The sequence below is a fragment of the Pezoporus flaviventris genome, unplaced genomic scaffold (assembly GCF_033815535.1).
Source record: "Pezoporus flaviventris isolate CSIRO_AGI_PZ_B2104156 unplaced genomic scaffold, CSIRO_AGI_Pfla_v1 ptg000078l, whole genome shotgun sequence".
Classification (NCBI taxonomy): domain Eukaryota; kingdom Metazoa; phylum Chordata; class Aves; order Psittaciformes; family Psittacidae; genus Pezoporus; species Pezoporus flaviventris.
This window is the reverse complement of record NW_026892626.1, coordinates 18,313,798-18,328,695: the sequence shown is the minus strand read 5'-3', so window position 1 is coordinate 18,328,695 and position 14,898 is coordinate 18,313,798. Positions and strand designations below refer to the sequence as shown.

At 59.3% G+C, this 14,898-nt stretch overlaps 2 protein-coding genes across 5 annotated transcripts in view; both read right to left on the bottom strand.

The window, feature by feature from the left end:
- TSC2 (TSC complex subunit 2) overlaps window positions 1–14,898 on the bottom strand; it is an 81,965-nt gene that overhangs the window by 55,116 nt on the left and 11,951 nt on the right. The window lies entirely within an intron of this gene.
- NHERF2 (NHERF family PDZ scaffold protein 2) overlaps window positions 1–14,898 on the bottom strand; it is a 31,701-nt gene that overhangs the window by 15,001 nt on the left and 1,802 nt on the right. For 2 of the 4 annotated variants that reach the window (XM_061473947.1, XM_061473945.1), the window contains exon 2: window positions 12,149–12,406. The exons of 1 other annotated variant lie outside the window; for it this stretch is intronic. In XM_061473947.1, coding sequence (XP_061329931.1) covers window positions 12,149–12,406 — 258 coding nt within the window. Of the gene's footprint in view, window positions 1–12,148; window positions 12,407–14,230; window positions 14,381–14,898 lie in introns of those variants that run through there. One more of the 4 variants, XM_061473948.1, reaches the window with a different exon arrangement.

Genomic DNA, 14,898 nt, shown 5'->3' with positions numbered 1-14,898 from the left:
GGAATGACTCAAGTTTTCCCATTAAAGCAGCAGCACCAGAATGGGGGCTATTGTAGCCCTGCACACACACACCCCCAGGGCCAGGGGGACCTCGGTGACACGTCGGGGAGAGACAAGTGCCGATGGCAAATGTCAAAGGAGCCTTCAAAGCCAGCCTGAAAGCACTGCAAGGGGGGAGGCAGAGCACCCCCAGGTCTGTGCTGCAGGGTGAGGACGTGGCAGCAATCCCACCATCCCCATCACTGGGAACAGGGGAGCGAGGATGCTCCTGGCGCTTCCCAAGCCTCGGCTGGTCCTCAGCTCCACACCGGGATGCTGCAGCTCCCCCCCCGTATGCTGCTGGGAAGGGCTCTGGGGCTCATTCCCTCCTTCCCTCCCTCCTTCCTGCACACGTTCCACCCAGCTCCATCCCCCGGCTCAGTCTCAGCCAGCGCCGAAGCGGCTCAAACTCCAGATGTTGGTGAAATGCTATAAATAACAGAGGGGGAAGGGGAGCCTGGCGTCCCACCAGCCCCAGCTCACCCAAACACAAGCACATGCTCCCCTTCCCCGCAGGACCTGGCTGCTGATGGGGCTGGGGAGCAGGGAGGGTTCCAGCACCCACAGGTTGCCCTGGATAATGAGACTCTCCCCCCTCCCCAGCACAAGGGGGGCAATGGGAGGTTTTCCACCAGCCAGGCCAGGAATAAAAGCACAGGCAGGATCCAGCTCCGTAAACACCCTGCTTCCATTTTTACACAGCCACAACTCTAATTACACCCGCCCCGCCAGCCGAGGAGGTGTTCTGGCTCTGACACCAGTGGTCAAGAGAAAAACCTCATTTCCATCTCCAATACAGACCCAACGACCTGACTGGCGCTCGTTGTTAAAGCTCACTGCTTCACAGCATCACCTGAGCAGCAGCGGCTGCTTCCTCCACATCATAACAACCAGGGGAAGGTACCAGATGCTCCAGGGATGAGCAGAGACTATAGCAGTCCCATGGCCCTGAGAGAAAAGGAGGGACTCAAACACACCTGAGCCACCATGAAACACCTTTTGGCAGAGCCTGACATGAGCAGAGTGATCCTAAACGTCACCGGAGTTATCTTCAGCATCACCAGTTATCTTCAGCATAGAATCATAGAATAGTTAGGGTTGGAAAGGACCTTAAGATCATCTAGTTCCAACCCCTGATCACTGGGAGGAGATGAGGGATGCTGCAGGTTCCTGATGGTGCTGGAACAAACACCTTGGTGTCACCACTCACCCAAACTGCCCAGCACAGCCCTGCCCTGCCCTTCCCAAATGCAGGCTCTGGGGTTTTGTAGCTTGTTTCAATTGCTGCCATTATTCCAATTGCTCCAATTATTCCAATTGCTCCGGCTGGGCTGCACTGATAGGACTACTACAGGAACAACTCGGGGTGTTTTAACAGCAAAAGACACTCAGCTTTGTGCTGCTTCCCCCCCCAGCATCCTCACTGCAGCCCAGGCGGCTCAGTCTGGCACCTTGATGCTTGTAGGATCCACACCGGTACCCACCCCCAGCGCCCTCGGGATGCATCCTGCTGCTTTCCCAGCCAGCACAGCACAAAGGGGATGAGTGAGGACGGCAGGAAACGGCCAAATGCTTGCAGTGCACAACGGAAGGCATCCAGCACAGGTACTCAGCAGGATCTGCAGCCAAATGTGGCTGATGGGGTGATTTGGGTATCTTCAGGGAGTCTCCAGCCCCTGTGGTGGATAGGAACACTGAGACAGGGGCTGGGGTGACAACAGGTCCCTGGTCACAGCCCCTGTGAGGAGGAGGAGGAGATGTGCAATGGAAACCCTGCGCCCACAGGAGCGGAAGGATGATGCCCACAGATGGGGACTGAGCCTCAGCAGGGACCTGCCCCCCCCCAGGGACACTCAGCCTTCCATGGCAATGCAAAAGCAATCAGGAGACGTTAATGAGGTTCATCGCTGTCCCCTGGCACTGCAGGAGCAGCAAGAAGAGGCACAAACCCTTCCCAGAGCCACGTATCAGTGTCTGGGTCTCCCCCATGCCTGTACATCCCAACCTGGTCCCATCCATGCGCTATGGGATGCAAACCCCGTAGGAGAGCGGGATGGCTGTGCCAGCACCCTGCAGCAGAGCCAGCCCCAGCCATGACAAAAGGTTCTTATCCCGAAACCACCAGGCAGGAGAAAACAAGAGCAGGAAGGATGTGAAGGGTGGGGAGGACGCCTGATCTCCATCATCCAGCCCACGGTGACAGTGCTGCCAGGAGGAGCTGCCCCGCAGGACAGCGCAGCACCCAACCCAGCACCCTGCACCAGAGCAGGGTGATCACAGAACAGTTTGGGTTGGAAGGGACCTTAAAGCTCAACCAGCTCCAACCCCTGCCACGGGCAGGGACCCCTTCCACTGGAGCAGCTTGCTCCAAGCCCCTGTGTCCAACCTGGCCTTGAGCACTGCCAGGGATGGGGCAGCCACAGCTTCTCTGGGCACCCTGTGCCGGTGATGGGAAAACCATTTCACTGATGGCTTCCCATCAACATTTCACCTTTAAGGAACTTGCTGCCACAGAAATGAGAGCCTGACCTTATCCACTGATGCCTCAAGCAAGGGGTAAGCCTGGATTTGCCCCTCTCTGCAACCCCCAGCGCTGCGCCAGCTACGGCATTATGGAAATCCCTGAGCACAAAGGGGCCTCTCAGGAGAGGGGGTGCAGGCAGGCCCCAGCCTGGTGAGGACCACACATCCCAGCGGGGACAAACCCGGGTGAGCTTCCCCACAGTCACATTCCCCGGCTGATGTGGGAACTCCATCCCAGGCTGGCTCCGTGGGGTCCATCTGCTCCCCCCAGCAGCGATGCCTCCGGCTGCGCTGTCCCGGCTGCAACTCCACAGCTGGGGAATTTCTCAGCCACAAGTTGAGAAGCAGCTTTTTTCCCTTCCCCGGTTGCTGGCTCAGAGAGTGAAGGGGCTGGAGCCAGGAACAGCAGCACAGGCTTGGCTGGGAGCTGGGAGCAGCTGGAATGGCCCAGGGAGAGACAGGCAGGGAGGGAGGAGGATGGAGGAGACCGAAACCCCCATGTGCATGTGTTGTCTTTAAGAGAGACTTTTCCAGCACCATCTGCCAAGGGAACATGCAACCGGGATACCGGCGAGCTCCCCTGCTCCGGAGGGATCAGCTCCGGGAGAGCAGCGGGGGTCCTGGCAGGCTGGGATTTATCCAAGGAATGGGGGGGATCTCTGTTCTGGATTCCAATGGATCTCTCTGGATCCTGAAGGATCTGTTTTCCGGTGGGTAGGGAGGAATGGAGGCGAGGAGCGTGGGTGACGGTGCATGGCTGGAGCTGCTGGAACAGGGGGAAAAGTCCTTCCCACGCTCACCATGAACCCCCAGGCGAGGGGAGGGATTGCTGCGGACAATGGGAAGGCAGAGGGAGATGCTGGGAATGAGCTTCCCGGAGCTCACAGGCCCTGGGGGAGAGCCGTGCCCTGCTCCACAGCACCCCCAGTCAGAGGCGCGATTGCCACACACGCCAGCATCCTCAGCACGGATCGGGGATAGGGGACTGATCCCAAATGGAGCCTCCTGCACAGGACGCGGCCCAAAGCGCACCCTGCACCAGAGCCTCGCACTCTCAAACCGCTGACCGCAGCGTGTCAGCCTGCCCTTTGGACTCCTCAGCTTCTGGCTGAGGCCAAGCCTTGAGCAATCACAGTCATTCATTAATGCTGGCCCCATTCGTTACCTTTAATAACCCCGGGTCATTAGCGGCAATCCGGTCACACCAGCTTTGGGCTCCCGCAGCAGTGATGCTGAGGGAAATCCCCCTTGAGCTGGTGGGAGCTCTTGTGCAGGTCAGTAACTGACCCACAGCCCTGCAGAAAGCTGCTGTTAGCAGAGACGTCTGCAATGGGATGGGGAAGCCTGTGTTCCGCACCATGGACCACCAAGGACATGGCTCCTCGTCCTCCCTGTGAGCCCCTTCCCTAGAGGAAGAGGTAACGGGTGCTCTATTTAGACTTGCAAAGCCTAATATATCCCACATGCAGGATGAGACACACACTGCACAAACCATATACTGAACCCTTCAAGGATGATCTTCTCCCTTTGCTCTGCCACCAAACCCACCCCATGTCCATGCCCAGAGGATGAGGGATGCGACGGAACCTTTGGACGCAGCGGGATGCATCCACAGGGCTTGCTGCACGCTCACCACTGTCCCCATCATCCCCATCACAGGGGCACCCGTGCACAGCCCCAGCCCGGCCCCTGCCCGGGCAGGGGGGGGAACAGGCTCTGCTCTGTGAGCGCCGGGACCAGGGAAGTTCAAGAGTTGAGCACCAATATTTGTGTTGGCCGGGCAGGGCTCGCAGGAGGAAACGGGGCAGGGGGAGGGCTCCCGACATCCTCTGCATTCCTTAGAGTGAAAGTAAAGGCAGCGCCGTGGCACCCGCGCTGGGGTTAACCCCATGTGAGGCCGCTTGGCTTGGAGAACCCTGCAGTAAAACAGCCGGGGGTGCACGATTCCACAAAGCAGGAACGAGGGGGCCTCGGTCCCAGCCCTCGGCTCCGCACACGAGCTGCTCCCTCCTCCCTAAACCCCGCAGCTCAAAGCTTGTGCACAAAATCTGCCCACGGAGCTGAGCTGGACGCAGCACACAAAGCTCTGCCTGGGGCTCTCCTTAAGCTCCCCCCCCCCCCAATTCAATCCTCCTTCATCCTCCCATTGCAAAACCAGCCCTATCCCACAACACTGCTGGAAAACACGGGATCAAACCGAGACCTGACGCAACCGGGGAGCATCATTGCTCACTCAGCTCATTCCATGGCGATGCCCGGCTCCAGAAATGCCGCGTTTTAAACCCAGCTCCTTAAAAGCTACAAGACCACAGAAGATGCTCCCCGCCTGCCAAGCGCTGCAGGGAGCTGGACACGGGGCCAGGGGCTGGTGCTTATCTGCAGCCGGGGCAGCCCAACAGCTCCTCCGTGCTGGGGCAGATAAGGAGGTCCGGAGGCAGCTCTGCCAAAGCCGGGTGGTCCAGGACCAAGCGTGCTGGGAAGGATCTGCTGTGATAACCCCGGAGGCAGCGCCAGGCTCCGGCTGCTCCTGCTGATAAAGCCGGGTGCGCGGTGCCCGGCACACGGCGGTGCGGGCTGCGGGGCTCCCGGCAGCCTCCGAGCCCATGGGAAGGGCTGAGGAGGAGCAGGACAGGCGCAGGAACAGCCCCGGCACAGAACCAAAGGGGGATCCAGGCACCAGCAAAACCCAGCACCCGCTTCAAGGAGCGGCAAGGGGTGATTTTGGTGCCCGTGTCCCAGGCACCTCTCCAGGACAATGCACTGTTCCCAGGTACCCCATCCCAGGGACATGGGGCTCAGACTCAGTCAATGGGAGCCCTGCGCTCATTAACAGCTGCAGGAGGAGAGCAGGGAACCCTTCCAGGCAAAGCACACTATTCACCCCTCTTAGAACTAATTAGGGCTTGCCTTAATGAAATCCTGCTAAGCATGAACAACCCCAGGGCCGGAATTAACTGATTTACCTGGGACGGCCTTTGGCTGCTGGAGGGACTGCTAGCGAGCCAGCCCAGCACCAGCTACGGACACAGCAAGGCTGGAGCTGTTGGGGGGCTTGGGAAGAGCCACTGGAAACAGGCTCCATGGAACAGCATCCCAACCTAGGGAATGTTGGCTCAGGTACAGCCCCATCCGCACCGTGGGAGCTCAACCCACCAAGGCAGGAGCAGAGGGATTAGCCCTCCTACCACCCCTTTGTGCCGCTCTTCTTTAACAGGATTAGTCCCTGTGAGTCCCTAAGAGGGTTTAATCCCATAACACCATGGGGGGAGCAATGGGGGTCCTGCTGGGACCATGCAGTTAATGGGGTTTACAGCAGATAGCAACAGAGGGACCCAGAACCACATCCAGACACCAACGCACTGCAGCTCCCAGCCCCAGTCCCTTCTCCATCACATGGGATGGATCAGTGCTGGGGCTGGAGACCCCAGGATGCCCACAAAGCAGCCCCAGTACCTACTAGGAATGCTCTTACCTTCTCCTTGCACACAAAACTCCTCTGAACGTGGCTTTCACAGCCCCATTACTAACAGACATCTGCCACCAGTTTATTTCACCCAGTAACAAGCCCTTGCAACGCTTTAGTGGGAAAAGAGACACACTGAGCCAACAAAACGCAGCTCCAAGCCTGGTTATGGCTCAGACACACGCAGCAGCAGGACCGAAACACTCGGGAGCCCAAGCAAAAGCTGTAATGAAATTAAACCACGATACGGATCTTGCCAGGAGTGATTATGTCGACAGCTTGGGCTTTAATTCCCCATTTATAGAGACCTGTGGAGCTGGAGAGCCCTTGGCTGATAAGAGTTGAATTTTCTCTCTCTCATACCCCAATCCGGAGTCTCCCAAGCCCACTGCCTGTAAAATCTCCATAGCTAGAGACAGACCAAGGACAGGAGCCAAAACCAGGCTCGATGTAGGCCTTAATTTATACACTGAGATCGCCTATAGTGCTGGGTAAATCACTTCACCTCACAGCCTCAGCCTCCCAGCCCAAAGGGCAGGAGTGAAGCGCCCAGAGGCAATGCCACAGCCATCACATTGCACTCGCATGCTGCTGGGGCTGCAAGCAGTAAAGACATGCTTCCTTATGGATTGAAAGGAGCCCTTTAAAACCTCACTAGGGACTTGGGTGTATCTGGCCCGCAGCTGGTCCCCTTCAGCACAGGAATGCTGTAAGTCAGCATTCACAGGGCACCTTTGCTCCATGTGTTCCCATTCCCCACAAGCAACTCCTTAACACCAGCACCTGCGCCCTTGGGTGGGAGCAGCCTCAAAGCAGGAGGAGCTGGGATTCACCCAGACCTGCAGCATCACCACCAGGTCCTGGGTCTAGCTCCTGGAGATGCTTTATCCACAGAGGCACCAGGGACGGTCCTGGATAAGAGGCTGGAAGCATTTGGTGTGTCCCCTCCTCCACAACTCATCTGGATCTCGGGAATAAATAGAGAATCCAAAAAAAACAAGCAAAGCCAATATTGGTTTAGGGTTTCCTTCACTACGACAGGACCAGGAGCGCAGCAGCAAGGAGAGACACCAAGGGATGGAGCCGAGCCCCAGCGGAGGCTCTGTGCCGCTGCCAGGGCACACGCAGAAAGCCCTGGTGCTGCCAGATGAGTTTTCATTTACTTGAAACCATTTAATACTTTTCCTATTGAACAGAGCCATTAAAGAGCTGGCGAGGAGCCACTTGCAATGGGGCTCTTATTAAAGCAAGCTGCCCGAGTGCATCCCTGCGAGCAGAGGAAGGGGTCAGGGCCGGCTCTGCCGGAGCAAGCTGCATTCCCAGTGCCTCCCATTTAATACCGGTTTCCCAGTCATTTTAAGGGCAAGGTTTGGATTACTGGAGGATGCAGAAGGGAGCATCACCGGCTGGACCACACACGGCATCTCTTGGTGTCAGCACCATGACGACACGACACGCAGGCAATGCGCTGGGATGCAAACCCTCCCCATGTGCCTTCCCTATTCCCAGGGAGGTGCAGGGTACCAAGTGTGACCCCAATATCCCCCCACAGGACCGGGTGTCCCTTGGGAGCGTGTGGCCCCACGAACAAAGGCCCCTGGCAGGGCACAGCTCCTCCCAATGCTGATCTGCTCCTGCCCCCCGCTCCCTTCCACTCGCTTTGTGTTCCACTAAAAATATCCCAGCAGAGGAAGTCTGTGCCGCGGGGTGGATGCTCTCCTCCCCGGGAGGGGCTTCCTGCACTGAAATAACCCCCTGCGAGCTCCTCCATGGACCCACTGCTCACACCGAGCCCAGGCAGGAGAGCTGCTGCCCTCCCTCTGTACCCACAGCTCTGGGGTGCTTGGGGTGACAAGGCAGGCATAGAATTAGGGAATGGTTTGGGTTGAAGGGACCTTAAAGCTCCTCCAGCTCCAACCCCTGCCACAGGCAGGGACACCTTCCACCGGAGCAGCTTGCTCCAAGCCCCTGTGTCCAACCTGGCCTTGAACACTGCCAGGGATGGAGCAGCCACAGCTTCTCTGGGCACCCTGTGCCAGCGCCTCAGCACCCTCACAGGGAAGAGCTTCTGCCTAAGAGCTCCTCTCAGTCTCCCCTCTGGCAGGTTAAAGCCATTCCCCTTGGCCTGTCCCTACAGGCCCTTGTCCCAAGCCCCTCTCCAGGTTTCCTGCAGCCCCTTTAGGCACTGGAGCTGCTCTAAGGTCTCCCCTCAAGGAGCTTTCCCTTCCCCACACTGCTGGAGCTCAAGCCCACCCGCAGCACCAGCCCTGACTCCTGACACACGATGCCGGGAGCCCAGCACCATCAATAATGCAGCAGGGTCAGTGCCCGCATGGGGCCGAGGCTTCCCCGCAGCTCCACCGCTGCCATAGGGGCCGCATGGAGGTGCTGATCCCAAAGGCAAGGCTGGCAACACCCACCTAAAGAGCTGCAGTGGGAAGGGCAGAGACATGGGCACAGCTCCATGGGCTTCCCCAAGCTCTGCCTGCACAACGGTCCAGGTTGGACCCAGGGCTGGATGCTGCAGGGGAGTGCTTTAATTTAAACCATGCCCTTTGTTTTGGGGTATTTTTCCTTTAATCCCGTAATTACTGCAGCCCGTTCTGCTCAGGGCGGGTTCATTACATCCTTGTGGTTATTCTACAAGCCCTAAGGTTTGGGCCTCAACTGAGCTGGCAAAGTTCTCCCAAAACATCTGTCCCGCGTTATCCCCCTTCCAGCGCTGCGGCACAAAGCTGCCGGCTCAGGATGCTGCAGAGCAGCACAAAAGCTCCCATTCCCGACCCAAACAGCAGGGTAAATATTCACTGTCGTGACGGCAGCGCTGCCACCACTGCAGGTCCCAACAGGCACCCGGCACCCATCCATCCTCCTGCGGAGCCCAGCGCATCAGCTCCGGCACAGGGCAGCTCCTGCCAGCAGCAGCAGCACTCGGGTGACACTGACATTGTGTCCCCCCCTCAATTCACAACCGGCTGCTGATTCCCCTGCATTAAACTTCCCAGGTCCAACGGGCTGCTGGGATCTGGCAGCTACACACAGGGGGTTGTTTCCCAATGCAAAGCTCCCTTTGCACACCCACCCCCTGCAGACGGGAGCAGTGATGGAGGGGGATTGCATCACCGTGACCGTGCCTCAGTGGCTTTATGGCTGCTGTTTTGCCTACAAACACACCTGGAGCAGGCGGAGAGGCAGCAAGTCCCAAGGACACAGAAGGGTTTGTGTTGGAAGGGACCTCAAAGCTCCTCCAGTTCCAACCCCTGCCACGGGCAGGGACACCTTCCACTGGAGCAGCTTGCTCCAAGCCCCTGTGTCCAACCTGGCCTTGAGCACTGCCAGGGATGGGGCAGCCACAGCTTCTCTGGGCACCCTGTGCCAGCACCCTCAGTGTCTCACCCCCAGCAGCACCGCTCAGCACCAGCCCTGCAGCACGCTGCCTTTTCCACACCGTTAGCCCCGGCATCCCATTAACAGCCACCACCAGCTCCCCATGCAAAGGCACCTTTGCAATAAAAGCAGCTCACAACCAGGCACCCAGCACCCAACACATCCAGAGCAGCTCCCACCACCTCCAAACCCCCCAGGCAGGTTAGAGCCAGAGCCCTGGGGAAAAGCAGCACAACGGCCACAGGAGCATGTGAGTGACAGCCCTGCGGCTTCCACTCCCAAGGGATGCAGTGTGGCAAACCCAAGCAGGCACAGAGATGGGGGCAGCAATGTGGGATGGGGCAAGGCAGACCCTGCTCCCTGTGCCACCGCGGTCCCAGGTCCCTAGGCACGGGAGCTGGCAGCACTGCAATGGGGGCAGCAGGGATTTAAATCCATCCCCAATTACTCATGCCATGACCCTGGCTCCTGGAGCACAAGGTCCTGGATCCCAGGTCTCTGCCATGGGTGCACACTGACCTCCCTATCCAGACTAACGCCGGGGACCATGCCCACCCTGCATCACCTCCCAGCCCGGGTGCCAGATTCCCCTCCCTTTGCCTCAGTCGCTCCTTGCTTTGGGCTGCACTGAACAACCCAGCCTCAAACCAAGCACAGCAGCAGCTTTACATAAGCAAACAGTGCCCAAAGAAACGTGCTCCTGGGAGCAGCCCCGAGCATCGGCACCGGGTCTGCAGGGGGGAGGGAGCTGCTTTTCCTCACTAAACATCCCCAAAGGCCCCACATGTGGCTGGGACAAGCCTCAGAGTGGATCCCAGCTGCCACAGCCCCACTGCAAGGACAGGATCCCCCCCTAAAGAGCCCCCCAAGCTTGGAGCAGCACAATCCACGTGGCCCCAGTACCTGTGACCTGCCGGATAAGGGTCAGGTTAGAGCTGCCCCATGAGGGGACAGGGTGCTGGATTGCTGAGCACTGCAGGAACTGGGGTCCACCATCGCTCCCCTGGCCTCCAGCTGCACGTGGGGATACAGCTGGAGCATCACATCACCCAGACCAAGAGCCCTTGAAACCCTCATAGCAGGGTGACCCACAGCCCCAGAATGGAGAAGCGACCTCGGCCAGGAAAGCCTGCAGTGCCTGCTCTACGCAGAGCTATGACCTGCGGAGTCAGGAGCAAACCAGCCATTGACCCGAGCCTCTGCAATCACCCACCACGCTCAGCATTGCCCTGTCCCCAACCCCACACCGGGGGCATCACCCCAGAGTCCATTCCCCCTTTGTCCAGCTCCAACCTCCAGCTCCAGCACAGGGAGCACCAAAAGCCCCAGCCCCTCTGAAGCTCAGGCACCTCTGCCCCCCACCCTTTCCCTGTCCCACCCTCTCCTTGGAGGAGCCCAGACCCAAAGGCCGGAAGGGACCGTCCCGTTCCCCTCGCCTGACTTCCCGTCCGCGCTCACTCTTGGATTGGAACCAGCAAATGAAACGGAGGCAGGATAGGAAATCCCCAGCTTGGAACGCCATCCCCAGCCCTGCCCACAACAGCTCCGGTCCCACTGACCGGCATGGGGCTGAGCAGAGCCCCACGGCACTGACCCCCATGGAAACGCTCCCAGCACCATCATATGCACCTTTAAGCCATGCAGTAGGTAAGTACTCAGTGCCTCCAGCCCTGCCCCTGCCAGCCCAGGGAAGGGGGATCCTCCTCTGCAAGATGAGAAAGAGCTCCAGAGGGCAGGACCAGGGGTGAAACCTCCTTATCAGCAGAGACGCCGGTGCCTCGCGCCAGCATCGCCTCTAATCCGCACAGGGAACGTCTTCAGCTGCTTCCCCACAGGGAGCTCCTGAGGACACGAAGCTTTCCCAACTTTCCCACCTCCCACCAGTGAGTTCTGGGCCAGCATCCAGCCACCACCCTACTTGTGAGGTGGGGGAACAGAGGCCAACCAGGCACTGCAGCTCCACAGGGAGGAGGAGGAGGAAGAGGAGGAGGAATGCGCCTATGGCAGCTCCGTGCTGGAGGAGGATGCTGAGCATCTTTGCTCCCGGCCCGGAAGCACAGGATGGATGCAGAGCAGATGAAAGGGGATAATGCTGCAGAGGGGCTGGAGTCACCGCCAGCCTCGCACAGCTCCTGCCACGTTCACGCCTGAGGAAGGCAGAGCTCCACTGTTATCTGCTGAGTGCAAGGCTGCGCCGTCTCCAGCACAGCCCCAGTGGCGAGGCAGCCATGGAAACTGGACCTTTTCCACCCCAAATTCTTTCCTTGTTGGAAAGGAGTTTACCAATAAAAGGCACTTCGCTGCAGGATCGCAGGCCAGACCCTGGCCACTTGAAAAAGAGTTAATTTCCTCCCTAGTTAAGCAAAAAAGCTGAGAACACATTCATCCCAGATGTTCCCTCCCTCCTGTACATAATGGAAGGGAGAAAAGCTCATTCAGGGGCTTCAACCACATCCCCACTGGGACAGCAGCCTCAACTGAGGCTCTATGGGCTCGCTCATCCCAGGGCTGGTGACCCCCCAACAGCTCCTGGAGCCCCTTAAGGGACACAGGGGAGGAAAGAGCAGCACAGCCCCAGCAGCCAACACTGCGCGAGAGCACATGAGGCTAAAGGGGTGCAGCTCACCCGCCGCTCCAGGACCCGAAGCCACGGCCGCATCCCGAAGGCGTTTCCCAATGGGAAGCAGAGGGACGCGCCCCCAGGGTGCCTGCAGCCATTCCCCATCTCACGCTCACCTTCCTGCTGCCGTGCGAGGAGAAGCTGTGCGAGTGGTGCTGGAGGCCGTCCCCGCTCAGCTCCAGCTGCGGCTTCCACACCTCCCCGTTGTCGCTGCCCGCCGGCTTGGCGGGAGGCACGGCGGAGCCGAGCAGGATCCCGCTGTGCACCATGTCCTCCGTGCACGTCAGGCGCAGGCTGCACAGGTACTCGTCCGTCTCCTTGTCCACCACCAGCAAGCGCGTCTCCGTCTCCACGGCCTTGATGCGCTGCACAACCTGGAGAGGAGGGGAACAACTGAGCCGAAGGGCAGGGACCCGCTGGGGCAGGAAGAGCTGGACCCGAGGACCATCAAGCCCCCCACACTCTTGCTGCGGGGTTCACGTTCACCGTCACTTCCAGCCACTGGTGATGGGGGAGAAGAGAGCCCAAGCTTTAGGGACCCCCCCAGCATGGAGGAGGTGTTGCCTGCATTCCTGGGTGATGGAGATGGCTCTTTCCACCCCATGCCCTGCAAACACAGGGCAGCCCTGCCCAGGCAAACTGCACACACTGCCCAGCATCAGGGGCTTCGTTGCCTTTGAGCATCAGAAACCCTGCTGCCTGCTTCGTCCCTTAGAGGGACACCACAGCCTGTCCCAACAAGCAAACCACCTTGCCCACCCTCATTGCCTTCATCTGGGGTGTCTTTCTTTGCCCAATACCCAGGGCAGGGCAGAGCTAAGGTGCACAGGGAGGCACCAAGCACCCACCAGCCATTTGGTGGCTGGATGCTCCCCACCACACTGGTGTATTGGCTAAAATCCAATGTAGATTTATGAGAGAAAGAACCTGATCTACCCATTCATCCTCGCTCTGTGCTGGGGGCCAGCACAGATAACAGAAGCCGGTGCTGGGAGCAGGAGATGGGCCCATCCCTGCTGGGATCCAGCTCCAGACAGTGCTGAATGGGGACCATTGTCCTGCTGCTGCCCAGCTCCGGGAGGGATCGGTGACTGGCAGAGGCTCTGAAAGGATCTCACGGTGGGAAGAGCCAGGAGGAGGCAATCCCGGCCAGACAAGGGAGGAAACCAGAGCAGGGTGGGATGCGATGGGAGCAGGGTAAAGGGAATCCACCTCCAGCCTCCCTGCACAGGCCTTCACTGAGAAGAGGAGGAGAGGTACCGCTGGCAATGCTGTCCCACAGCCATCCCCAGCCACGGCGTGGCCCTGAGGACCACAGAGCCATGCTCCCCCCCAGGAGTGCTGGGAACCCCTAGAGCAGCACTGGTCCCCCCTCCCAGGGCTCCTGCTCTGATCTAGGTCACACTGGGCAGACAACGCCAAGGTTAGAAGCGACAAACGAGCCTAATGCGCAATTAGCCAGCATTTATTTACTCCCTGCGAGCTCCACTCAAGGTCAGCAGAGCCGGTGGCTGCGAGTGAGGCACAAACACGCACAGCCAACAAGAAATGTATGCACTGCAGACAAGGCTGCTTGTCCCAGACCAGGCGACCCGCTGCAGGCTGCAGCCTGCCTCCATGCGCCGCGGCAGCGTGCCCAGGGCTCCCATCCGTAACCAGCCTGAAGGGTGCTATTCCAGCAAGCCCCAGAAAACCCATCTGCTCCCTTTCAGATCCATTTACATGAGACATCAGACGGTGCTGCTGATACCAGCAAGGCAGCACCTGTGCGAGGGCACATGTCCCAGAGGGGACCCGGGAGCAGGCAGCCAGCGCGCAGCGGTGGCAGGAGATGCAGATGGGCAATGCCAACGGGGAAGGCATAGGAGGGAGATGCTGAGTCCCACACCCAGACCCTGCCTGCAGTTTGGGTGCTCCAGGCATTAGGGCTGCAGTCAGTCACTGGCGAGCAGCAGAGTCCTGCAGAGCACGAGGAAATGCAGAGGGACCACAGAAGATCCCGACCTGCCATGGTGCAGTGCCAGGGATTAGCGCGCTGCCGAGGTCCCCAACAGCCACAGCGAGAACAGCAGCGGATCAAGCACCCCCCAGCCCCAAGAGTGGGTGAGCAGAAGGGGTTTTTGGTGACAAGCTCCCCAAGCAAGTCACTCTGGGGGCACAGCAGCGAGGTGGAAGGCAAAGCAGCAGCAGGACCCTACCCGCTTCCGAGCCATGGTCACAGAGCCTCGAGTCCGCAGCTCCTCCGAGGACAGCGCAGCCTCCCCTGCGCATCCGGCACCTCAGGACCTTCACAGCCCCGGCCCAGCCGCATGATTTCCGCGGCTCCACCCAGGCTTTCACCCTGGAGACACCAACACCAGCCCGGCCAAGCCGCCCCGGCTCCTTCCACCCTTGTCAGACAAGGTCTGCCCAGGAAGGAGGCTCATGGTGCCACCGGGAGCAGCTCCCTTCATCCCTCCTGCTCCAAAGGAGATGCCTCTGCCCATGCACTGCAATGGGGATCAGGAGGTTAACCTCACTCTGGGCACAGCCCGCTGCTCTGCCCGCCTGGACAAGGAACCAAGGAGTCAGGATGCAGCTCTGCATCCAAGACGTGAAACGCCCTGAGGACACGTTCTGCCTTTGCTCCTTGGGTAAGGCCAGGAAAACACAGAGAACAAAGACAAAAATGCTGCCAGCTTCAGCTCGAAACACAGCTACACCCAAACAGCGAGGCCTTGTTTGCTGCGGGCTCTGTCCCATCGCAGCTTCAGAGGCACACGGAGAGGCTTAGCTACTCATTCAAGGTTGGGGACCTCAGGAGAGGCCACAGCAAACTGGCTGCTGTATCCCATTGACAGGAGCCAGCATCAGACCAGCCATGGCC